The following is a 26,530-nucleotide window of genomic DNA, read 5'->3' as shown; positions in this document are numbered from 1 at the left end:
TCTCTGCTTTAAGAGGAAGGAAACCTTGTGCAAATTTTTTTCCGAACTGGTTGGGAGGGGGATCCCACATCACGAATGACATGCAAGCTTTTAAAGACAAAATAGATACACACCAAACCAAATATAAAACTCACTATGACACCAAACATGGAACCAAAATCCCACAATGGCAAGTGGGAGACTGGGTATGTGGTAAGAATCCAAGAGGAAGCAATCCTGAAACAAAAGTTTCCAAACCTATGCGTATAACAGCAGTAAGAAACAACACAGCCATATTGGACAATGACCAAATGTGGAGTATGGACAGGTTAACTAAATCACAACACACACACAGCCAATCTCTTGATCACACCATAGAGTCACATAGTCAAGACCCAAATGACTTACCTGTTACTCAAAGAAACCGCAAGACTCCGTATTGGCACAAGGACTTTGTTATGTACAAATAATTCTGTTTATTTTTATTAGGGGGGAAGATGTGTTACAACGTGTTTTTCTTATTTTGTATTAGGGGGAAGATGTGTTACAACGTGTTTTTCTCTCTCATTTGAAAATATGATCTTCTACTTTGTAAGTTATGTGTATGGTATGTTCCTCCATACTCACCCCTGTTTTCCACTTGGTACGCTCCTGGTTTCTTGGAGGCTACCTTAGAATGTTGAGTGAGGAGTTGCTGAGTACTGGTTGAGAGAGGAGTTGGAAATAAAGCACAGTTCTTACCTGAAGAAGATTTCGTCTTTTTATCACTTTCCCTAAGGATTACTTTATTTTTATAAATGAAAAGGTCTTGGTTACTTTAAGAAAGAGATGCATTAACATGCTAATGAGTAGGTATAATACCATTGTTGTTTTTGTTTAGCACAGAGGATTGGTGCATTGCTTGGTTTGACAAATAATAAGTACTGAAGTGCATAATTGTCAATGAGTATTCCTCTTATTCCTCATTTATGCTGTTGTGCTTTCCCTTCCTAATTTCTTCCATAGGCACACTTGCCTTTTTGGACCATTACATTCCTCACTGCCTTTCATGCTATCTCATTTTTACTGTTCGTGTGCACCCTTCTTACCATTTACTCTCTGCACTACAATTCCTCCTCTAAATATCCATCTTCTCTTTTCTCTTTTCCTATAATGGTTCATTTTTCCTCATCGTTTTTCTACCTTTCATATTGTTGGTGCCCCTCTCAACCCACTTGGCTTTCTCCACCCCCATTTCCTTTTTATCTACTCTTCTCCCTTTGTGCTCTCTCTTCTGCCCTTATCAATGTTTCAAACTGTATCCAAATTCTTTCTACATGTTTCTAACCTTTAATGATGTTTCTTTTGTTAACTGCCCCTCTTTTACCTCACTGCCCCATTTCACTGATATTTCTCCTTTCTTCCATCCTTATCTTCTTCTACAATATCACCTGCTGGATTACTCATTCCTTACTGTCCCCATTCTCTTTCTCTCCCCGCCTTCCCGTCTCCCCTTGTGCTCCTCACCTATATTTTCTTTCTCCTATTTCAATATTCAGACCATCCTCTGGCTGCACCCAGGTGCTCTCTCACCCAGGTCACAGTCCTGTCACAAGCTTGGCTTGGTCCCCTGGTGGAGAAATGCTGCTTTCTGCCTCTCCTGTTGACACTACCATGCTTGTAAGTATCAATTTTGTTATATTTCTTTGTCTTCTTTATAGAAAACTAGATAGTTCTTCATACCTCAAGACAAATTACTTGTATGACACACATAGCAGTAAATTTACACACCTGATAGACTCCTAGCTGCAGATTCCTTAACTTGGAACATTCCGCAGACATCAGGCTGGATCCAGAATTTATCAAGCAGTACCCCTGCATGCCAGTAGGTGGGGTTGTTTGGCTCCCCACCTGATGTGACGTGCACAGTGCTTAAATTGGCGCCACCCCAGCGCGCTGACAATAATTCTTTCCTTTCTGCTCCCGTTAGTGCAGATCTCGAAGAGCTACCCGCAAGTGTTTTTTTAAAGTTTTGTCAAAGTTTATTTTCTCCTGGTGTGCTTAGGGACGTCCCCAAAGAAACCAATGAGTTTTAAACCCTGCGGTGTCTGTCACAGGCAGATGTATGTGTTTGTGGCACTTGGAGCAGGCCACAACTCCAATGCCTGCGAGGTCGGCTGTGCCATGAACCCAAAGGCGTTGAAAGAATGTTCCCTGAAGCTCCTTTGAGCCCGACGTTCGATAACCCTGCAACGCTCTCAATCTCAGTTGCACAGAAGGCCCCCGGATCAACACAGTTCCGCTCCTGATTATTGCCGTCTCAGTCCAAATCGCCTGGTAAGCCCCACATGTCCAAGTCAGAGCGTTCTTCGACTTCTCTACATTGGTCCATGTCACTGGACCAGGCGCGGCAACACCAACACCGCATGAGGCCTCGTTCTTCTGTGGAGCCTGTGCATGTGACCGCTCTGCGCCTCACAGATTTTCCCAGAGCAACCCCCTCCCAGCTCGAGGACTTCTATGACGCCATGCACCACATATTTGGATGGCCCGACCCCTATGGAGCGCCTTCGGGCCCCACGGGTTTGAGGGGACCCCTACTGGATTCCCACTGGTGGGCTCGCTTTTAACGCCAGTCGGGCCCTATAGATCCAATGTTGGATCCAGCTCAATTCCACCCATGAAACCGCAACCTTCCTCGGAGCCTGCTCCAGTGCGATCGTTCCCGGTACCGATGAGGCCTGGGGCTGCGCCAACCCTATCGGACGTTCCCGACTCCAGTTCAGAGCCGGAACGGCATCGATCGACGTTGACTTCGGCCGGCACTATGCACTCCTAGTCAGTCAGGTCGTTTTACCTTTGATATGCCTGGAGAGGTAAATATATAGGATAAGTTTGAGGACCCTTATTCATTCCAAAACCCCCTTGATGAACCAGAGGACAACTGGTATGAGGAACTAGCAGATGCTAGTAGGTTAGACACCTCACCGGACACTGGGCTTGGTCTGTCCTCCTAACGTGGCCACGGAAGAGGGAGTTTCCTTTGCAATGATGGTGCGGAGGCTGGCTGAGGTTCTGTATCTTCAGCTGCCCTTGGTGGCAGGCAAGAAGAACGACTTGACGGAGGTGCTACATCCGGGAGTTACCCCTTTTGAACATAGCCTTCCATTCATTGATGACCTCACTGATGTCCTGCTTGTGGCCTGGCTCCTGTGCATACCCACACTCCTGGGGACCACAGTTCCTCACCCAGAGCCCCACCCCAGAGAGCATGATGGTCCAAGCCTCCACCTCCAGGATCAACCCCAGCGCATTCCCTACCTCTCCACCGGATAGGGAATCCAAAAGTCTTGACACCTTCGGCAAGAGGATGTTCTCTTCCGCCAGCCTAGCACTGTGGTCTGTGAACACCAAATGACTTTTGGGCTGATACACACACACACACACACACACACACACACTGTGTAGGATTCTATTGTGCAAGTGCTGGGTTTGGTCTAGGAGAAGGCTTAGCCCTATCAGACTAGTGAGAGTGTGGAAAGTTACCATCAGATGTGGGCTGTACACGACCAACTTGCTGGGCAGAGAGATTGCATCACTGGTGGCCCTTCCACACCACGCCTGGTTGAGAACCTCTGGCTTTTCAGGGGATGTCTAATCTTCTCTCATGGACATGTTCTATGATGGCTTTCACCTTTTTGGCAAAACGATATATTCATAACTGGAAAACTTTCAAGACTGCAGAGCCAAGACCAGGTCTGCGGGCCTCTCCATAGCTGTCCACCAACCTCAGTCTACCTTTCGTGGCTATGGTAGTGGTTACCAACCACGTTCTTTCCCACCCAGCCACCAAGGTAAGTCTTCCCAGCGTTTTCGTGGCCGTGGTTTTGGGTCCCACAAATCACGTGGGAACACCAGTGAGAGGACGGCCCTATCCACCACCCCACTAACAGCCACAGCCTCAAAACCCCTTTAGTTCGCCCTTATACTAGCACAGGCGCCTACTGGGGGCAGGTTTCGCCAACACCTGCCCCACTGGCAGTCCATAACTTCAGACAAGTGGATTCTACAAATCGCCAGAGTGGCCTCCATCACCTTTCTGGAAACCCAACCCAATGCCTATCCGGCTGATGGAGGCCCATCTTGCTTTGCTCCACCAGAAAGTGTTGGACCTTTTGGACAAAGGGGCCGTCGAGAGAGTGCCTGCATCAGCAGTTGGTTGTGGTTGCTATTCCTGCTACTTTCTGGTGCCCAAAAAGGACGAAGCATCTGTTGTATTCTAGACCTGCGCTTTCTCAATATTTTCCTGAATCAGCAGGAGTTCAAGATGCTCGCCTTAGCTCAGGTTCTGTCTGCCCTGGATCCCAGAGACTTGATAGTAGTACTGGACTGGCAGAAAGCATATTGCCACATCCCTGTCCTGCCAGCCCACAGACGTTACCTGCAGTTCACAGTAGGCAATAGCACTTTCAGTTTTCTCTGCTCCCAAAGTGATGGCAGTGATTGCAGCACCAGTATTCCCCTACCTCGATGATTGCTGTTGAAGGACAGACTCGCCCCAGGCAGTAGTGTCTCACCGCCAAATTAAGGCTGACCTTCTGCACTCGCTGGGGTTTGCAATAAATGTGCCGAAGTCACACCTGACTCCCTGTCAGAGGCTCCCTTTCATCTGAGCTGTTCTGGAGTTTCAGGCCTATTCTCCCGAACGGTGATGCCAGGATAGTAAGGTTATGATTCTGATGTTTCAACATCTATCCTGGATTTTGTTGAGATTGATTCAGAGGCTGTTGAACCACATGGCCTCCTGCATACTGTTAGTGACATAAGTCCGATGGCATATGCAGGCTCTGCAGTGGGACCTTGCCAGTGATAGGAAGTACAGCTAGGGAGAAAAGACCGACAAGACTTTGGGGTGGATAGTGAGGTCACTAATAATCAAGCCACCAAATATCCTGATAAAGTGCAGTTTTCCACTGGCGAGAACCAGCTTACTGTAGTGACCGATGCGTTACTCCTGGGCTGGGGCAGCCATTTGGGAGAGGTGGAGTTCAGACGACTCTGGTTTCTGGCTAAGTTCGAGCTCCATATCAACTTATTAAAGCTTAGGACAATCTGGTTGTCCTTGAAAACCTTTCTTCATTCCATCAGGAGAAGGATAGTTCAGGTGTTCATGGACAACACCACCATCATGTGATACTGCAACAAACAGGGTGGGGTGGGGGTCATGGACTATTTTCTAAGAGGCTAGTGTCTCCGTATATGGTTGGATTGGCACAGAATTTACCTGGTGGTTCAGCACCTGTCTAGTTCTCTGAACTCAGCCATTTATGTCTAGCGGATCATAAATGGCACGTCTACCCGGAAGTGGTGCAAGGTCTCTTTTCAAGATTGGGGAGAGCCTGGGTTAGATCTGTTTGTCACTACAGAGAAGGGCAATGTCACCAGTTCTGCTCATTGGAGTTTCCAAGGCGGCTCTCGCTCAGAGTATCTTTTCGACTTGAGTGGCTTTCAGGCCTCCTGTACGCCTTTCCCCCAATACCACTCCTGTTCAAGAAGATCAGGAATGACCGGGCCCAAGTCATTCTTGTGGCCCGAAATTTGGGACGGAGAGTATGTTATCCTGAACTACTGAGTCTGAGCATCGGTCCTCCAATCAGGCTGCACCTTCGGGAGGATCTTCTGTCGCAGCAAGAGGGCAGGGTCTCTACCCTACCCTACTTACCCTCTGCCTTCATGCATGACGAATGAGTGGCGACAGTTAACATCTTTCTAATTTCTCCTTAAATTCTGTGATGTTGTCCTGGCAGCCAGGCATCCCTCCACCAAGACATTATACGCCTGCTTTTGAGATAAGTTTGTGACATGGTGTGCATCCAAGAATACTGACCCTCTTTTGCACCCCACTTACAAGTTAGTTTTGTTGCTCTTTATCTGGCCAGCAGGGCTCTACTCTGGGCACGTTAAATGTTATTTGTCAGCCATCTTGGCGTTGTTGCGGTTGCCGGACCAACCTTCTATGTTTAAGTCACCTGTTGTGTTTCCTTAAGGGACTTCAACAACTATTCCATCCAAGACCCTTCATCATGCCCCAATGGGACCTCAACTTGGTCTTAAAATTTCTCAGGTGTGCTCCCTTTAAGCCACTTGAACAATTGCCCTATTTGCCAGCTCACCATCAGCCAGGAGGGTCAGCGAACTGCAAGCACTCTCTGTGCACCTTCCTTACACAATTTTCTTTCCAGACAAACTGGTTCTCAGGACGCATGAATGCTTCCTTCTGAAGGTTCTGACACCTTTTTGCGTAGCCTTGCCTGCCATCTTTGCTCCGCCTCATCCGTCTAAAGAAAAGGAGAGACTTCACTGCCTTTACCCAAAAAGAAGTTTGTCATTCAACCTTTATCGCGCCAAAGAGTTCCGGGTGGATGATCAGCTGTTCGTTGTGTATGTCGGGGTGAAAAGGGATAAGCTTGCAGAGACTAACCATCTCATGATGGCTAGTGCTCTGCATAAAAATCTGTTACGCATGGACCAAAAAAGTAGCCCCCCTGAGGGCTTACGCACTCAGTCCACCAGAGCAAAGGCTGCAACACCGCGTTCGCTCACGTAGTCCCTGTCCTGGACATCAGTCAGGCAGCAAAATTGCTGTCACTACACACGTTCACCAAACATTTCTGTCAGGACATCCGGCGTGATGGGCAGATTCCCATTTTTATATTGCAGGTCTGCTTAGTCTAATCGGTTATTGCTTGGGTATCTATTCTAAGGTAAGGAATCTGCTGCTAGAAGTTTTTATAAGATGAACAAGTTACTTACCTTTGGCAACGCCTTATCTGGTAGAGATTCTATCTAACCACAGGTTCCTTACCGGTCCTCCCTGCTCTGCACACTGATTTTTGTATAGGGTTACCCTTTTGAGGCGCTTGGCACTGCACACCAGTGCCATCAGCATTCTTTGTAGCTCTGCGCTTCTAACATGGAAAGGCTCGAAAAGTAACTGATGTCAGTGTGCTGGGATAGCGCCTTTATAGGCACTGTGTATTTCACATCCGACGCGGAGCTTAACGACTCCACTTACCGTGCACAGGGAAACTGATTGAAAATGTCCAGATCTAGTCTGAAGCCTTCTAAGGTATGGACTCAGCGGCTAGATAGTCTCTACTGGATAAGTAGGGCGAAGGTAAGTGACTTGTTCATTTTCCCAAATGGATGTGGTGGTTTACTAATTGGTGAGTTTAGGCACATGAGGTACTATTGCCTGCATTAACAAACATAGCTCAAGAAGGACTACACTGATGCCACCAACGTCAGTCATTGGTTGACAGTCGTTCTTTTTATAGTATCTCAACATTAGATGCATACTTCACATAAAAATGTCTTTTATTAAGGAACAAAAAATAAATATGCATGTGTAGATGGAAAAAAATGGCATGGGCTGAAATACCATAACAAGTAGATTTTTTGCAGATATCTTTCATAGATTCTCTTGCATTAATTATTCTCCATTGTCTAGCCTGGTAAATGTGACAAGGAAAGTGTTGGGAGTCTTCAATTGTAGCTGCCTCTTGCACCACGAATGTTTGAGGACGGGGATTGACTTGATGGATCGCCTGGGCTGTCCATTAAAATTATAGAAGACGATTTGCTTCACATTAGAGGTCAGGGGAAAACAAGAAGTGGAGATAAAACAAGGTCTCTTTGTCACCAGATGGGAATTCATTATTGTTAGCACCCATAATATGTTGGAGAGAAAAAGGGACTCAAAGCATGGAGGGCTCTGTGTTCTGCACCGTGGTGGGTAATATGGCTAGAATTCCACCTGATATGCACATGGTCCATGTCGGTCAATTTTACCCTCCACTTCAACTATATCTCATATGCCTCTGTGAAGTAATATCTGATTGTGTCCTACTTCCTCCTCTCTCTCCACTTCAGCTTCCATTTAAAGAATCTGTTGCTTACGTTGGGGAGGCACTTTAGTTGAACAGATGTGTATCGGGATAGCTGACATATGAGGTTCTGTTGCTGAAGACACCAATATTGTATAGGATGCATAGTAATGGACTTTTTCACAGTTGGGAACTGCTCAGCTGAAGCTGAAATTACTTGTGTGTGTGAAGGTATAGTTGAAGTGCAGCTTGTTGATAGCTGGTGGTAGATGAAGAAGAGCTTTCTGAAGTTTTTTTGGCTTTTGTTGAGGAGGAGACCTTTGGTACAAGTTTAGCCATTGCCGAGAAGTGGACTGTTGACAAAATTCTTGTCAACAACAACAATAAGTCTGAAGCCGGAATTAGAAGTTGATGAGGGTATGGTCACCAGTTGATGGCTGGTGTTCGACGATTTGAGTATTAGATGTTTTGTCATTGATAAAAAGGTACTTGGCAGCAGTTACTTTTGGTGGTAAATGCATTTTTGAGAAGATATGCCTGGTTTTTATGAACCAAGAGTGATATACTCCAAGAAATCCACTTTAGAGCTAGTGATGTTCTGTTGTGCAAATTACACTTTTCAGTTTGTGTTTCTTTTTTTATGTAGGCGCAGAAGGTGTAGCGCTCCTTACCGAGTTGTTGCCCAAGCAGAGTGCATGCTAGATGGAGTCTCTGTTAGTGCATAAACATGTCTCCTTTCTCATTGGAAGTTTCTGTTGGAAAGGTTTGACAAGTTGTGCTGTCTTTTGGAATCATGTATGCAGGTAATCTGCAATCCTGTTGAGAATGTACCTTAATGTTTGCCTCTTCTGTCTAGATCCCCTCTTCCTGGCCTCCTTTTTAGCTTACTGCAGGTACTGTTCCACTTCACTGCTCTTGTGGCTAGGTTTACTCTATACAAAAAACTTATTTTTTTGTCGTTTTGTTTGTTATTTAAAATGTGTTTTTCTCCTCGTTAGAGGATTTTGCTATAATCCCAAGAAAAATGTAAAGATCTTAGGAGAAATTATCCCATATATCAAAAATCACTCACCATCTCCAGGGAAGGACTTGGCTGCTGCTGATTGTGAAGTGGCAGAAACCTGGTGGATAAAAAAACAGACAGAAACTAATCTTATCTGAAATTCGGCAGATAAAATCCAGTAGATGATAATAGCATTACAGAACAGAAACTCTAAGAGGGACTATCTCACACATGCTGTCAAAAGTTCATAAACATTTTGCTATAAACATGTGACCCACACTTAATCGTTCTGTCATGCATGTGCCTCCAAAATTGGTAGAGCTGGAGTTAGAAAATAAAGTGTACCCAGGCCTGAAATATTCAGGAAGTGCATTTGCCTGGAAATAGTTGAATTATTTGTAGGGAAATATGTAAAGCAAAGTCTGTTTTTGCTAAATATTTTTGCTGTCTGTTTTCACTGGAAACCGGAAATCTAAACTGTGTTGTCTTCTAGGGGTAGTGATGTCCAAAGCACATTAATTCCATTGACTAAAGTTTACACATTTACAATGGGGTGACCGTGCTACGAAAGACACTGCTGTACAATGTATACATTTTTTAATGCTGCTCACTCCTAGTTACTTCAGACTCGCAATCTGATGGGAGTTCATGATTCAACCTTATACATGTATGATGGATACCAACGTCCGAGCACTGTGCTACAAACAAGTAACTATTTCACCCCTTAGCCTTTGTTACTGTGTTATCCACAAGCCTGGTCATTTTTTATTTGACAAGCAATTTTGGCAATGGTATTACTCAAGAGTGTAATTGATTTTATATATATATATATATATATATATATATATATATATATATATATATATATATATATATATATATATATATATATATATATATATATATATATATATATATATATATATATATATATATATATATATGTTCGAGGAATATGAGCTGCAGATTACACACCATGCATAGATCGCCATCTGGTGTTGGGCCCGGATGTTTGCACTTGTTTTTGTCTTGGAAAGTCTTTGGAAGTCACGAGGTATGTGACTCCTCCTTTGGATCATATTGCGCATGGGCATCGGCTCCATCCTCAGATAGTTTTTTTCCGCCATCGGGCTCGGATGTGTTCTCGCGTTCCAGCTCGGAACCGTTAAGAGTTTTCTCTTTCGACGCGCAATCCTTCCCTTCTCAACGGTATTGTTTCGATCGCGTCTTTCCAATCCACGCGACCCTTCAACTTCGAAATCTTCGATTCCGGGCATCGACGAAGGCCTTCGGGCCTACTTGGGCCTCATCTCCGGCTCATGGAAAGGGCGCCATTCAAAAAGTGTCCTCGATGTGGGTTGAAGTTTCCCCACACCGACCTACATGAGGTGTGCAACCTCTGCCTCTCACCGGAGCACGAGACCAGAGACTGTTCAGCTTGCGCCTCCTTCCACTCCAAGAAGACGACCCGGGGCCGACGAGCACGAAGAACAATGGCGCGCTCGTCATCTTTGATCCCCGACGACATCTTCCAAGAAGGCGTCGATGTTCCGGAGCAAGGTCGGGTCGAAGAAGCCATCATCAGCGTCTCCGAAGCAGATGATTCCGACGTCGAAGACATCACTCCAGCTCAAAGGGCAGTGAGTACAGACGTCGACCCCGACCCAAACCCCCCCCCCAAGACACTATCAAAAAAGGCTTCGGTACCACCTTCACTTTCGGTCCCAGGTGCACACCGTGACACTGCTTCCCATGCCCCGCCTTCGGGCCCGGTAAAGAAGCCTATTATGCCTTTAGGTGGCTTGGGCTCGAGTCAACCTACCCTCGGTGCCGAAAAACATACTCCGTCACTGAAAAAGAAGACGTCCTCGTCCTCATCCACGCTGACCCCTGCTTCGACATCAAAGCACTCGGCGTCAAAGGCTAGCACTGGTTCCTCGGCACCGACAGCATCCTCGAAACCGACTAAAAAGCGCCCACCAAAAGGCCCCGATTCTTCAAAGCCAAAGACCTCGGAACCGAAAAAACAACACCAGGTTCCATCTGATAAAGACACTACCAAACTACTCGGTTCCAAACCTAGAACCGCTACCGAGTCGACACCGAAAAAGCTTACGGCACCGAAGCCCTCGACTCCGAAGGATCTGCCTCTCACAGAGGAACTATTTCGTCCAGATCCTACTCAAAAGACTCTTGTGAAGGATCCTAAGACTGGTCATTTAATGCTTAGCATCAAGAAAAGACCCCTGGAAACGCCTGAACCAGCACCAAAAAAGAGAGACTTTGCTACCTCTCCATTAAGGATCCCTTCTCCTCTTCCTCCTCCTCCCCCACCACACCACTCTCCTACACCATCACCTACCCCAGTAGATGATGATGATGATGACAACACCTCAGATGATGCAGGGGGAGGTGCGGACGATCAACCCCTTGAGAACCCTACCCCTACTGGCTCCCAGACATCCCTTACACCCCACAAGATGACATCTATCCCTCCAGGCCTTCTCCTCCAGAGGACAATATCGGCTTCAACCAGCTCCTTCACAGAGCTGCTCAATACCACGGGGTTGCCCTTCATACAGACCCAGTAGAGGAAGATTTTCTGATGGACACTTTTGATACCACACAAAGGTCCACCTCAATTTTACCCATGCTTAAAGGGGTCATTAAGCATGCACCAGAGATCTTTAAAGACCCAGTCAGAGCTCGAGTCATCAACCCGAGAATTGAAAAAAGTATAAGGCTGCTCCTACTGATCCAGTATACACTAAAGGCCCCGCACCACTACACTCCTTGGTAGTCTCTAATGCAAGGAAGAGAGTAAATTCCCAAACATCAGGTGACGCACCACCACTAGATAAGGAATCTAAAGTCCTGGACGCCTCTGGCAAACGCACAGCGTTACAGGCAGCAAACATATGGCGCATTGCTAATACCCAAGCGCTGTTAGCCAGGTATGACAGGGCACATTATGATGAGCTTGAGTCCATAATGCAGCACCTCCCTAACAAGTATAAAAACAGGGCCAATGAACTCATACAGGAGGGTAAAACCATCACTAACACCTCCATCCGTTGTGCCCTAGATGTAGCAGATACCGCCTCAAGGGCAATAAACACCAGTGTCCTTTTGCGCAGGCATGCCTGGTTACGCATCTCGGATTTTAAACCCGAAGTCCAGAGTTCCATACTCAATCAGCCTTTTGATGAGCAACACCTATTTGGCCTCAACGTGGACGTATCACTTGAGAAAATGAAAAAGGATACAGACACGGCTAAGTCTATGGGAGCCTTGCAGTTGCAAGCTCCCAGACGGTCCTTTCGTCGCTCAACCTTCAGAAGCACGCATAGAGGCTACCCCTCTGATAGCCCCTCCACCTCTTACAAGGCTCCCACCCAATCCACCTTTGCTAGAGGTTACCAAAGGGGTGGTTACAGGGGGAACAACAGCAAAGGCAGAGGAAAAAACAACAACTCCCACTCTGCCTCCATCCCCACCCCATGACTTCCCTCCACTTCCCCCAGACCATTCCACTCCATTCGGGGGAAGACTCCATCAATTCCTCCCTGCCTGGGCAAACATCACTTCAGACAGGTGGGTGCACCAAATAATTCAATCAGGCTACTGTGTCGAACTAACATCTACCCTCCCAACCATACCACCCAAACACCGTCCAATGTCACAAGAACATCTGTTACTGCTAAAGCAGGAGGTATTCTCCCTCCTACAAAAAAGTGCAATAGAACCAGTTCCCCTGCACCAACAAAAAGAGGGAGTTTACTCCCTCTATTTTCTCATACTAAAGAAGGACGGCTCTCTAAGGCCTATTTCAGACCTCAGACTCCTAAACCTATACATACACTCAGACCACTTCCACATGGTCACACTTCAGCTGGTCCTCCCTCTGCTTTCCCAGGGCGACTTCCTTGCTACTCTAGACCTCAAGAACGCCTATTTCCACATTCCCATTCACAGCGCTCACAGAAAATATCTCAGATTCTTAGTGGACGGTGAGCACTATCAATTCAAAGTACTCCCATTCGGAGTCACCACAGCACCAAGGGTGTTTACCAAGTGCCTAACGGTGGTGTCAGCACACCTAAGAAGACAACACATCCATGTCTTCCGATATCTAGACGACTGGCTCATAAAAGCCAGCTCATACAATCAGTGTGTACAACACACTCGCGCCACTATTCAACATCTTCACGACCTGGGGTTCACAATAAACCACACCAAGTCCCAGCTCCAACCGTCCCACACACAACAATACCTCGGTGCCACGATAGACACCTCAAGGGCGCTAGCCTATCCCAGTCCTACCAGGATAGCGAGCATACAAGCTCTTATCACCAGATTCCAACCGCAACACTCTCTTCCAGCTCGAGTGTTCATGCAACTCATAGGGATGATGGCCTCATGCATATTCATAGTGCCTTATGCAAGACTCCAGATGCGTCCTCTCCAAGAGTGCTTAGCACGCCAATGGAACCAGGCTCAAGGTCAGCTAACAGTTCTGGTGTTGGTAGACGGTTGTACCCATCGCTCTCTGCAGTGGTGGAAAACCAAGAACCTTTCCAAAGGGCGACCGTTCCCTGAGCCCGTTCCTCAAATAGTCATGACAGCGGACGCATCGCTCTTCGGCTGGGGAGCTCACCTACTACATCACACCATGCAGGGCAGGTGGACGCCTCAGCAAAAGTTACTCCACATCAACCACCTGGAGCTACTAGCCATATTCCTAACCTTGAAAGCATTCCAAATACACATTTCAGGGAAAGCTGTCTTAGTCCGCACCGACAACATGACAGCCATGTATTATATCCAAAAACAAGGCGGAACACACTCTCTGCAGCTCTCTCAGCTAGCACAGAGCATATGGAGGTGGGCTATACCTCAGAACATTTTTCTCCTAGCCCAACATGTCCCAGGAGTCCAAAACACAATAGCCGATCTGTTGAGCCATCAAACAACAAATCCACGAGTGGGGACTTCATCCACAAGTTCTTCAACTATTTTTTCAGATGTGGGGGCAACCACAGATAGACATCTTCGCCTCCCACCAAAACGCCAAATGCCCAAACTTCGCCGCCAGGTATCCTCACCCATTGTCCAAAGGCAATGCGATATGGATGAACTGGTCAGGCAGATTTGCGTACGCTTTTCCGCCTCTCCCACTCATTCCACTGGTGGTGCGCAAACTACAGCAACACTCCTTAACGCTCATCCTAGTTGCTCCGACTTGGGCCAGACAACCATGGTACACCACATTGCTGGAACTCTCCGTAGTTCCGCACCAAAAATTACACCTCTCTCCACACCTCCTAACCCAGAACCATAGAGAGATACAGCACCCAGACCCAGCTCAGCTCAACCTAGCGATCTGGCTCCTGAAGTCTTAGAATTCGATTACCTCAACCTTCCTCCTGACTGTATGAACGTCATCAAAGAAGCTAGACGGCCTACCACTAGAGCATGCTATGCAGCCAAGTGGAAAAGTTTTGTAATATACTGTCATAAGAACAACACTGATCCCCTAGATGTGTCTATCCAACACATCATAGGCTACTTACTACACCTCCAAAGATGCAACTTAGCCTACACGTCTATCAGACTGCATCTTGCTGCCATAGCAGCATATCTACAAAATAGACAACATCTGTCACTTTTCAGAGTATCTGCCATAAAGGCTGTTATGGAAGGGCTCAAAAGAATAATTCCCCCCAGAGTACCACCTTCACCTGTGTGGAATTTAAACATCGTTCTCACAAGGCTAATGGGGCCGCCATTTGAACCTCTACATAAATGTGAGCTGCAATTCTTAATATGGAAAACTGCTTTCCTAGTAGCTATTACTTCTCTACGAAGAGTTAGCGAACTACAAGCACTAACTATTCAGGAACCCTTTCTGCAAATGCATCATAATAAGGTTGTTCTCCGAACTAATCCTAAATTCCTCCCTAAAGTCATTTCTCCCTTCCACCTCATTCAATCTGTAGAGCTGCCTGTATTCTTCTCGCAGCCACAAACAGTCGCAGAAAGAGCTCTTCACACCTTAGATGTCAAAAGAGCACTGCTGAACTACATAGAGAGAACGCAACCTTTTTGTAAGACCAAACAACTATTTGTGTCTTTCTCACCACCACACAAGGGCAACCCCATATCAAAATCTGGGATAGCTAGGTGGATTGTCAAGTGCATACAAATGTTACCACAAAGCAAAACGTACATTATCTGTTCCTCCTAAAGCCCACTCTACACGAAAGATAGGGGCTTCAATTGCATTTTTAGGGAACATTCCCTTAGACGACATCTGCAGAGCAGCTACATGGTCTACACCGCACACATTCACAAAACACTATTGTGTTGATGTGCAAACTAAACAACAAGCTAGTGTGGGTCAGGCTGTACTCAAAACACTATTTCAAACTACTGCAACAGAAACTGGTGGTGGCAGCTAGGAGGGGAGACTGCTATACAGTCTATGCATAGTGTGTAATCTGCAGCTCATATGCCTCGAACAGAATATGCTACTTACCAGTATGCATCTGTTCTTGGCATATAGGGCTGCAGATCTACACACGCCCACCTGCCTCCCCGGCTACCTTTATCTGTTCCATTATTATCTTACTTAGATACACCATACATGGGCATCCTTCCTGTTTCTTACAAAGCTCCATCATTTCCCTGCTGGCGAAAAACAATCTGAGGATGGAGCCGATGCCCATGCGCATTATGATCCAAAGGAGGAGTCACATACCTCGTGACTTCCAAAGACTTTCAAAGACAAAAACAAGTGCAAACATCCGGGCCCAACACCAGATGGCGATCTATGCATAGTGTGTAGATCTGCAGCTCTACATGTCAAGAACAGATGCATACTGGTAAGTAGCATATTCCTTTTTTTTTAATTCACAAGCCTCACCACAAATGCACCTGCAGCGGTTGCTGTTGAATCAGACGCGGGATGCCCACTTTTGCTACTGTGCTTACCTATAGTGTGTTCTTTGTTGTACTCAAAATGCCTGCAACATTGCTGATTTGATTTCTCCCTCACCTGCATCTCATGACAAGAGTGTAGTTTAGGGAGGAACAGAAGAAGCTACATGTGTTTTATTGAAAAGCTACGAAAGTAACACTGACAAGTTTGAACGCATGCTGTTAATCCGTTTCTAATGTTTTTATATTTCTTTTCTCGCATCTATACCTTGATATTTTACATTTCTCCTTCACTTTTTCTTCTCTTTTTCTTTGCAGCTCTTACCTTTCATCTTTGACATCTTTTCATTGATAGCTAGTAGTCCTCATTATTGAATTTTTCTTCCTGATATCTCTCCAATAGTTCACCGCTGTTACTCCCATGCTTTCTCTTACTCCCTCTGTTAGAAATGGGGGTCTCTAGTTGGCAAGGGTTTGCACCCTTGTCCAAGTAGGGACCCTTACTTTTAGTCAGAATAAGGGACTTACACCCCTAAAATAACCCCTGCTCACCCCATGATAGCTTGGCACAAGCAGTCAGGCTTATCTTAGAGGCAGTGTGCAAAGCATTTGCACATAACCAACAGTAATACAGTGTAAGCACTACAAAAGGACACCACACCAGTTTAGAAAAATATCCACTATATTTATATACTCAAAACAAGACCAAAAACAATAAAGAATCCATAATAAAGTTTGTGAAAAATAGATACGTTGGAAGATGTCTTCTAAACTGCAGAAATACCTAAAAAAACCTCACTTCATACGAGTCGGTAGCTCCGTACAGGGTTGGCGCTCCAGCCTCTCTATACCACCATAAAAATGGATGGAATACGAAGCGCGCAGATGGTGCGCCAAAGGCAAGCCCGTCCGCGCCCGACCGTCGCCAGGGACCCTTTCCGTTCGCATCTAGAACCAGTTACTCACTCAAATCTTAGGTACTCTAGGTCTGATCTTCTGCTCATCAGGGAAAACTGCCACTACCCATGCCACTCATGCTATAGTGACGGGGCACAACACCTAAACTACCTGAAAGGTTTCTTTTCCTGCTTATACTGCAGGTATCAGAACATAGGTTCAGTCTTAGCAGCACCTAGACCAGTTGACCCCAAAGTATTGAGTAAACTTGCCACAGACACAAATAAATTAAATGCCAAGAATGCAGCAGATTTGGATTTGAATTTTGAGCATAAACTTACCCCTCCCAGACAATGCTGGAAAGGCTTCCTGGGAAATGTGAAATCACTCCCCAAACATGCGACTGAGATCTGGGACCTACTTAGCTCAGAAAAACCTGATGTAGGTTTTGTAACCGAGACATAGCTAAAACCTATCAGCACCCCCGCAATCACCATCGCTATACCAGAGGGGTATAGGATCCAAAGAAACGACAGGCCGATCAAAATGGGAGGAGGGATAGCTATCATCCATGGTGACAGAGTGAAAATTACAATTTTAGAACAGCGTAGCAACAAGAAGATCGAAATCCTGATTTTCAGGATGGATCTTTCACCACAAAATAGCTGGAAAGGGGCACTGGTATACCGCCCACCAGGCCCCATTGCCGAATTCTCTCTTCAACTCATGGAGCTGATAGCCCCTTATGTGATCTCTTCCAGCAACTTTATGTTGCTGGGAGACTTCAATATATACAGTGAATCAATCAATCAAGGAATTTGTATCGCGCACTACTCACCCGGAAGGGTCTCAAGGCGCTTGGGGGAGGGGGTCTGCTACTGCTCGAACAGCCAGGTCTTGAGCTGTTTCCTGAAGACGAGGTGGTCCTGGGTCAGCTGCTGGTGGACGGGCAGGGAGTTCCATGTCTTAGCCGCCAGGTAGGAGAAGGATCTTCCTCCGGCGGTGGCTCTCTGGATGCGAGGGACGACGGCGAGGGCGAGGTTCGCGGATCGTAGCTGTCGGGTGGGCGTGTAGAAGGTCAGGCGGTCGTTGAGGTACCTTGGGCCCAGGTCGTGGAGGGATTTGTGTGCGTGGGTGAGGAGTCTGAACGTGATCCTCTTGTTGACAGGGAGCCAGTGCAGGTCTCTCAGGTGGCTCGAGATGTGGCTGCGTCGGGGGGCGTCCAGGATGAGACGGGCGGAGGCGTTCTGGATACGCTGAAGTCTTTTCTGAAGCTTGGCTGTTGTACCGGCGTAGAGGGTGTTTCCGTAGTCTAGTCTGCTGGTGACGAGGGCCTGGGTGACAGTCTTCCTGGTCTCGGTCGGGATCCATCTGAAGATCTTGCGGAGCATGCGGAGGTTGTGGAAGCAAGATGAGGAGACGGCGTTGACTTGTCTGGTCATCGATAGGGAGGAGTCCAGGATGACGCCCAAGTTGCGTGCGTGGTCCGTTGGCTTGGGTGCGGTGCCCAGGGCCGGGGGCCACCAGGAGTCGTCCCATGCGGAGGGCGACGGTCCCAGGATGAGGACTTCTGTCTTGTCCGTGTTCAACTTCAGGCGGCTGATGTTCATCCATTCGGCGACATCTTTCATCCCTTCGTGTAGGTCGGCTTTGGCGGTGTCGGGGTCTCTGGTGAGGGAGAGAATCAGCTGGGTGTCATCGGCGTAGGAAATGCCTTGACAAGGCAGAAACATCATCATTTTTGGCTGACCTATCCACATTGAACCTTACAAAAATCAATGATGGTCCAACTCACACAGCAGGGCACACCCTAGACATTATCTTCTCTAATTCTCCTCTCCTCACATGTGAAGCCCCAAAGCCTATAAGCTGGTCGGACCACACTCTCATTGACTTTCAAGTGCAGGGCCCAGAGAACTAGAGTCGCCCGCCCCACTCAATCAATCCTCATATAGACAATGGCATGAAATTAATCCAGAAACTTTCTCAATGGCTTTTACACCACCTGGGGGCATTGCACTTAGTATTATAGAAGAGAGTCTAGCCCACTTCAATAAAACCGCCTTAGCCGCTATCGAACTGATCGCCCTACTGAAAACACGATCAACTAAATCTAGACAAACCCAGGCAGCCTGGTTTACTCCTGAACTTCATAAGGGAAAAAAAGCCACTGTAAAAACCTAGAAAGAAGATGCCGCCGAACCCATCTTAAAGATGATAAAGAGAAATATAGATCAGCCCTCACTCTTTTCACAAAAACATTAAGTAGACTCGGAAAACTCACATAGCTCAACAACTAAGCCAAGCGGAGAACACCCGCAAAGCCCTATACCATTTTCTGAAAGCTTTCATTAGCCCTAAAGCCTGTGAATTGGAAGAAAACTTTTCTCAGTCTCTCTGCGATAAAATAAGCGACTTCTTCATACAGAAAATTGACATCATCTATAATAAGATCACTGCGACAAGCTGTCCTCTGCCAGCAGACACCATAACAGTATCCCCACCTTACACAAGGGCAGAATCGCTGCTGAATTTCCCCCTTTTATCTCGGGAAGAGACAGAAACACTAATGTGCAAGGTAAAATCTGGCTCGCCTCTCGATAACCTACCTGCAAGGATTTCAGCTACTCTTGCCAAATTGCTATCAGAGCCCATCTGCTCTCTATTGAATCAATCACTGAAGGAAGGCCACCTACCTCTAACATGGAAGGCGGCTCAGATCATCCCAATCAGAAAAAACACCAAAGCTTCAACTGAAGATCTCTCAAATCTCCGCCCTATCTCCCTCCAACCATTTCTGAGCAAAGTTTTGGAAAAACATGTAAATAAACATCTATCTGACCATATCGAATTGGCTGGCTACCTGGATCCATCTCAATCAAGCTTCCGGCCAAAACATAGCACAAAAACTGCCCTGGTGGCCGTTACTGATAACATCAGGCTTGCACTAGATAATAGCCAACCTACCTTCCTGGAATTATTAGATCTCTCCACCGCATTCGATACAGTCGACCACCAGACTCTGCTCAGGAGATTGAGGGAAGCCGGGATTTGGGGAGTGGCACTGCAGCGGATGACTAGTTTCTTCTCTAATCGTACCCAGACCATCAACCTGGGAACATACCGGTCTAATACGAAAGAAACTGATCAAGGGAGTGCCTCAAGGCACTTACGCACAACTTGGTTCAACATCTACATTGCCCCCTTGGCCTCACTATGGGTTCATCCCGATATCCTATGCAGATGACATCCAACTTACCTTCTCCTTCAATAAGACCTCTCAGACAGACCAAGCTTCCTTCTCTTCCGGCATGCTGGCCATATCACAGTGGATCAGAAACAACTTCTTACAGCTGAATGCCGGAAAGACTGAAATCATGCTCTTTGGCGAGGTCCCACTATTGTGTGCACAAGACTGGTGGATTAAAGAGCTAGGAACAGCCCTAGCACCAAAAACCACTGCAAATAACTTAGGGGTGCGCCTTGAACCGACTTTAACCATGAAAGAGCATGTAACACATACCGTTGGCTCATGCTTTCATGTGCTGGGCCTGCTGAGAAGAGTTTTTCCTTATCTCCCCGACTCCTTGCGAAAGACCCTCATCCAAACCCTGGTGTTGAGTAAATTAGATTACTGTAACGCCTTACTGATCGCGGCTAAAGAGTCCTCTCTGAAGCGCCTTCTGGTTGTACAAAACACTGCTGCTCGCTTAGTCTTAAACACCCCTCACAGATCAGCTTCACTCCCTCTTCTACAACAGCTGCATTGGTTACCTGTGCGTAAACGAGTGAAATTTAAGATCTATTGTCTGACGCACAAGGCAATATGGGGAAATGGACCTGCCTATCCGGCGGAGAGACTCTATCAATATATTCCCCATCGGGACCTTCGATCTGGCTCAAAATCTTTGCTTAAAATTCCTTTGGTCAAAAAAGCACTGACAGGAGGAAAGGCCTTTTCATATCAGGCGCCCTCCTTATGGAACCAACTTGCCATAGCTTTAAGGCAATGACCAGACCATTTAAAATTTGGGAAGGCTTTAAAAACTGCCCTTTTTTAGACCAGCCCACAGTGACAACTTTCTTCTGCAAGTCCACAAGCGCTGAGATACCCCTCTGGGGGTGATTCAAGCGCTATATAAGCCCATAAATTAAACTAAAACTACCGCGATGCTGAAAACAACAGAGTCTACCAGTTCCAGCCAACCGCGTCGATACGGGCCAGCAAAAGTGTGAACAGACTCGGTAACAGTACCTTTCTCGTTGCGTCTTACACAGAGGTGCGAGCCGGTCATGGCAACCGTCGCAGTTGCATTGCAAAATGGAAGCGGTGCAGGGCACGGTGTCCTCTCGATGCGGTGCAGGCAGCGGCTCGGTGACGATCGTCGAGACGGCGTCGGTGAGACCAAGGCTTACAGTGCAGGGGAGACGGTGCTCGATACGGTGGTGGCAGCTTGCGGTGCAGGCGACAGAGCCGGTTTGTGGAAGCTGGCGTCAGTCGGCCCAGAAGGCTGTGTGGGACTAGGCGGTGCGCCGTAAAGCTTTTCGAGCAGTGCCCCCAACACGATGTGGTCACGGGTGTCCGGTCAGCAGCAGCGACAGCATCGGTGAGACCAGGATAGTGAAGCGAGGCGGTGCAGACTGCGGTGCCCACAGGTCACGGTGCAAGCAGCCGCTCTGTGGCAGCGATGTCGGTTGTCGTCGGTGAAACCAGGGTTGTGGTGTGAGCTGCGGACGGTGCGGTATGCGGTGCCGTCAGGCCAAAGAGCCACCGACGGAGTCGGTGACGGTTCCCTTCTCTTTGGCAATTGAAACAGTGGCTCCAGAAGAGGTACCCAGAGACTGATGAAGTGTTTACAGTCCCGGAGACTTCAGAACAGGAGGGCAGCTCTATTTCAGGCCCTTGGAGATACTCAGCACAAGTAAAGAAAGTTCAGTCCTTTCACTGCCCAAGGCTGAAGCAACAATTGCAGGCCAACCCAACAAAGCAACTGCTCAGCAAAGGGGCATTACTCCTCCTGGCAGCTCTTCCAGCTCTTCTTCTTGACAGGTTCCTTGATTCCAGCAAGTTCTAACGTTTATGGGTAGGGTCTCACTTTTTATAGCCCAGAATCCTTTGTCCCCTCAGGCAGAGAGTGCCTGTGCCCAGCCAGAACCAGGGCTGTCCTCTCTGGTGCAGCTTCCTGGCAGCAGGTGGAGACAGCATTGTCAGAGGCAGACCAGGCTCATTCAGGTGAAAGGAAATTTCCTCTCCCTACTCTAAATGCAGCCCATGTCTACTCTAATTGCAGCCCAGGTCTAGTCAGCCCTTCCCTGACCCATCTAGACTCTCTGGAGCCACTGCTCCTCTCCAGCCCCTGTCATCCAAAACCCAGACAGTCAGTCCACAAACCCAGCAGAGGCCTACTGGATGGCTGAGCATGAAAATACCTACTTTCTATAAGTGGTATTTTCAAACTCGGAATGTAAAAATCACCTTCACTAAAAGATGCATCTTTAGATTCTGAGTTCAGGGATACTACACTTTATTTCTCTACTTTGTTCCCAGGGTCCGTTATGTTTATAAGATGTTATAAACAAACTCCCCATTCGGTCCTATGGGAACAGTTAGCCTTGCAATAGTGAAAAACGAAATAGGCAGTAATTCACTATCAGGACATACCACACACACCAGGTGTGGGAGCCGGCCTCGTGGCGTGGTCCCGTTCCCCCTCGCCAAGCCGCACGAGGTCCCATGCACCTCGGGGCTCCTCCATTTTGGATTATACGTCACGCCACGTGACCACCTGCGTGACCCCGCTTCACCCGGCCTCTGTCCCAGCGAGGCCCGACATCAAGGCGCCAACCCCTGGCCAGGGGGATACCACGTGAACCCTTCCCACTCCCGGCGGAGGGCAGTATCGATGGGACCCCCAACCGTCCTTCCACACCTAGGTGCGATCGCCCCACAGCTCTCTGGGGCCTGGCGCCTCTCCTGCTGGGCATCTGGCCGCTCCCTACCCGGCCTCTCCGCCCCCTCCGGGCGCAAGGGTCCGGACATCAAAGGGCTCCAGTCCTATATCTGGGGCGACCCGACAGCAGGACAGCAGTTGTATCCTGGAGTCAAGAGCCCTGCTGATCGGATCGCGGCTGACCCTATGGAAGAAGACTCATCCTGAAACCCACCCTCTGAGCCCTGCTGACGACGTCGCGGCTCCATCGTGCTTAAAGACCTTCACGAACCTTTGGGGCCCTGCTGACGCTGTCGCGGCCTGACCTTGTTGAACTTTACCACCTGAGCCCAGCTGACCTCGTCGCGGCTCGACCGAAGCGGACCTACCACCGGAGCCCTGCTGACTGTGTCGCGGCTCGACCGAAGCGGAACTACCACCGAGCCCTGCAGAAGCCGTCGCGGCTCTCCTCGTCCGAGCCGCTCCGAGACCAGCACTCAAGGTCTGGCGCAGAGCCTTCCCGTACCTGGCTGGTACTAACACTGTCCTGCTACCTTATCCCTCTAAAGACATTGAGACTCTTTTTGGATCACTCGATCCCACTGTAAATATTGAACATACTACTATTGATGATAAAGAACCAAGTTAAGCAACTGATACGGAGTCCTGTGTGGTGGTATTACTGGGCCTAGTACGAACATAGGAGAAGGACCTCCCCTAGGGGGCTTCTCAGCGGCGCTCGGCTATAACTTTGCGGTAGGAAGGTGCCCCGGAGTAGTCTCTCCGACGCCCCGGTGGTCCTCCCTCCAACATTTGGTGGCCAGCGACGGGATCCGAGCCAGACGCAATCGTACAGGCCAGTAACGCACCCACTACCTAACCAGACGGAAAGAAAAGGGAACCATGGACGGCCAAGAGGCAACCGTGGCCGCAACCTTCCAGCCGGAAAGGTTGGAAGAATACACCCACAAAGAACTAAAACAATTCTGCAAGGACAAAGGGATCCCAACCACAGGATTGGGGACCAAGGAAGAAATGCAGAAAGCCCTGAAAGCCTGGGCAGAACCCGAGATCACTCCACCCCGAGCCGAAGGGACCTCGGCCCGGGACCGAAACCTGCCAACCCCAACCCCGACAGATGGGGGGCGAACCGTCCCAGAAAACAGCCTTTCCCCCGAAGAAATGCGAGAACGGGAGAGGGTCCGGACACACGAAATGGACCTCGCCCGACTCCGGCTGGACGGTGAGCTCCTACTGGCGGAGAAGAAAATAGCCTTGGAGCAACTACGGCTGCAAGAGGAAATCGAGGAAAGAAACGGCATCGGGAACTAGAGGAGAGACGGCTAACCCTCGAGCACGAGAGGAGCCTCAAGGAACTTGAACTAAAAGCTAAAACGGGGGAGACCAGCACCCCCGGAGCCCGGGACGCTCTGCCACTGACCGAGCCAAAGGTTCACATTCCCAAGGATGTCATCAAGGAGTACTATAAAAATGACGACATCCAGCAATGGTTCCGAGCGTACGAAGTAGCCATGACCTCCCATCGGGTACCCCGGAAGGATTGGGGTGCCGGCCTATGGGGGAGGTTCCTCAGCGAGGGCCGGGATACCCTGCTGCAACTCCCCGACGCGGTGATGACATCATACGACCACATGAAAGAAGCCCTACTCACACGCTACGGACTATCACCCGAGATGTACCGGCAGCGCTTCCGGGACTGCAAGAAGCTCCCCGGTACCACGTGGGTCGAATACGTGGACTTCTTCAGCCGAGCATTGGAAGGATGGATCAAAGGAAGCAAGGTCACCTCATACAATGAACTGTTCGACCTCATTGTCTGGGAGCACCTCGCCAACAACTGCTTTGTTGAACTAAGGCAACACCTCCTGGACAGTAAACTGACCAAGCCCCGGAAGCTCGCCGCCGAAGCAGACCGATGGGTCAACACCCGGGTCCCCCGGAATCCCGTGGGGGACTACCAACGGAGTACCACGGGACCTCCCCGCCAGCGAGGCGGAGGAGGGGGGTCCCACCGCAGTCGAGAATTCCCGGCCGGGCCGCCCCGAAGCCCGCCACGAGGCCAAGCCACCAACAACACGTCCCCGACCATGGGCCGAAGGGGGACTCCAATCGCACGGCCTGGACCACGACCGACAGTGACCTGCTTCGGCTGCCAGCAGACCGGCCACTATGCGAGCGACCCGGCCTGCCCCGTGAACCGACGGAACGGGACCGCTGGGCCCCCTCCCCGGCAAATAGCTGCCGCAGCCCTGGGGGAGGGAGAAGACGAGGGAGAAAACCACGACGGCGGGTCCCCCGAGTGGGAACCAGCTGCTATGTCGCTTGTATGCCTGGGCTCCCGAGAAATGGTACCCCGAGCTGCCATCCCAAGCAACACCCAGAAGTACCAACAGTGGGTCACCATCAATGGATGACGGGCCGAGGCCCTCCGGGACACTGGGGCCAGTGTGACCGCTGTCCGCTGCCACCTGGTGACCCCCGAACAAATCCTGCCGCATGTCCTATGCCCTGTCCGGACCGCGGACAACACCGAGAGCATGTGCCGGATGGCCAGGATCCCCTTCGAGTGGGGAGGAGTGTCCGGCACCCTAAAAGTGACTGTCCGCGACGACGCCCCAGTAGACTGCCTCCTGGGGAATGACCTAGAGAGCTCCCCCTGGGCCCAGGTGGAACGCCGAGAGCATCTGGGGATGCTAGGACTGCCCGAGTGGGCCTGCGCCACCACCCGGTCCATGACCACCCAACCAGCCGCTGCCACGGGCCCCGAACTATCAACCCCCTACGGCACGGAGGAACCTGACGAGGAGGCCGGGCCGTCCGCACTTTCTACCGACGAGGCCGCCTCCCTCAGCTAGATCCCCGAGCTGGCCCAGTGGCGCCACGACGGGGGCCCCACCCGCGAACAATTCCAGCAAGAGCAGAAGGCCTGCCCGTCCCTCGAGGGGGCCCGACAGCAAGCGGCCGCCCAGGCTGCGGGGGACCCCACGGGTACCCACTGGGTCTATTGGGACCATGACTTATTATACAGCGAGCAGAAAGTCGCCGAACTAGGGGCCGGCCGGGTGTTGGTGGTCCCCCTCCGATTTCGAGAGTTCCTCCTGAACCTGGCACATGACGTGCCCCTCGCCGGACACCTCGGGCGGGACAAAACGTACAGCCGCCTAGTGACCCATTTCTATTGGCCCCGAATGAGAAGACGTGGACCATCACTGCCGGTCCTGCCCGACCTGCCAAGCTAGCGGGAAGACTGGGGGTCGAGTGAAAGCCCCCCTACAGCCATTTCCAACCGTCAACACCCCGTTCGAACGAGTGGGGATCGACATCGTGGGGCCCCTCGACCCCCGAACCGCCCTGGGACACCGCTTCATCCTGGTACTGGTCGACCATGCCACCCGATACCCCGAGGCCATCCCACTCCGCACCGTGACAGCCCCAGTGGTGGGTCCGGCCCTGATGGGCATCTTCTCCAGGGTGGGGTTCCCCCGAGAAGTGGTGAGCGACAGGGGTACGAACTTTATTTCAAAATACATGCGATCCCTCTGGCAACAATGTGGGGTCACATATAAATTCACCACCCCTTACCACCCCCAGGGGAACGGACTGGTCGAGCGGTTCAACAGAACCCTGAAGGAGATGATCAAGGGCCTGGAAGAGCCCCTGAGGAGAAGATGGGATGTCCTGCTGCCCTGCCTCCTGTTCGCCTATCGGGAGGTACCACAGAAATCCCTGGGCTTCAGCCCCTTCGAACTATTGTATGGGCACCCCGTCCGAGGGCCCCTCAGCCTGGTCAAGGAGGGCTGGGAGGCGCAAGTCCAAGATGCCCCTCCCGATGTCTACCGGTACCTCCTGACCCTGCGGAACCAGACTCGGAAGTTCCGGGCCCTGGCAGAAGCCAA

General features: G+C 49.4%; 1 protein-coding gene across 1 annotated transcript in view; it reads left to right on the top strand.

Annotated features, from left to right (window-relative positions):
* AAAS (aladin WD repeat nucleoporin) overlaps window positions 1-26,530 on the top strand; it is a 444,387-nt gene that overhangs the window by 157,829 nt on the left and 260,028 nt on the right. Inside the window, exon 9 of the mRNA XM_085654670.1 lies at window positions 1,518-1,638. Within this exon, the coding sequence (XP_085510796.1) occupies window positions 1,518-1,638 (121 nt within the window). The remainder of the gene's footprint in view (window positions 1-1,517; window positions 1,639-26,530) is intronic.

This window comes from Triturus cristatus, chromosome 4_1, assembly GCF_964204655.1.
Source record: "Triturus cristatus chromosome 4_1, aTriCri1.1, whole genome shotgun sequence".
NCBI lineage: Eukaryota > Metazoa > Chordata > Amphibia > Caudata > Salamandridae > Triturus > Triturus cristatus.
Note: the sequence above shows the minus strand (reverse complement) of the source record. Positions and strands in the feature narration are given on the sequence as shown.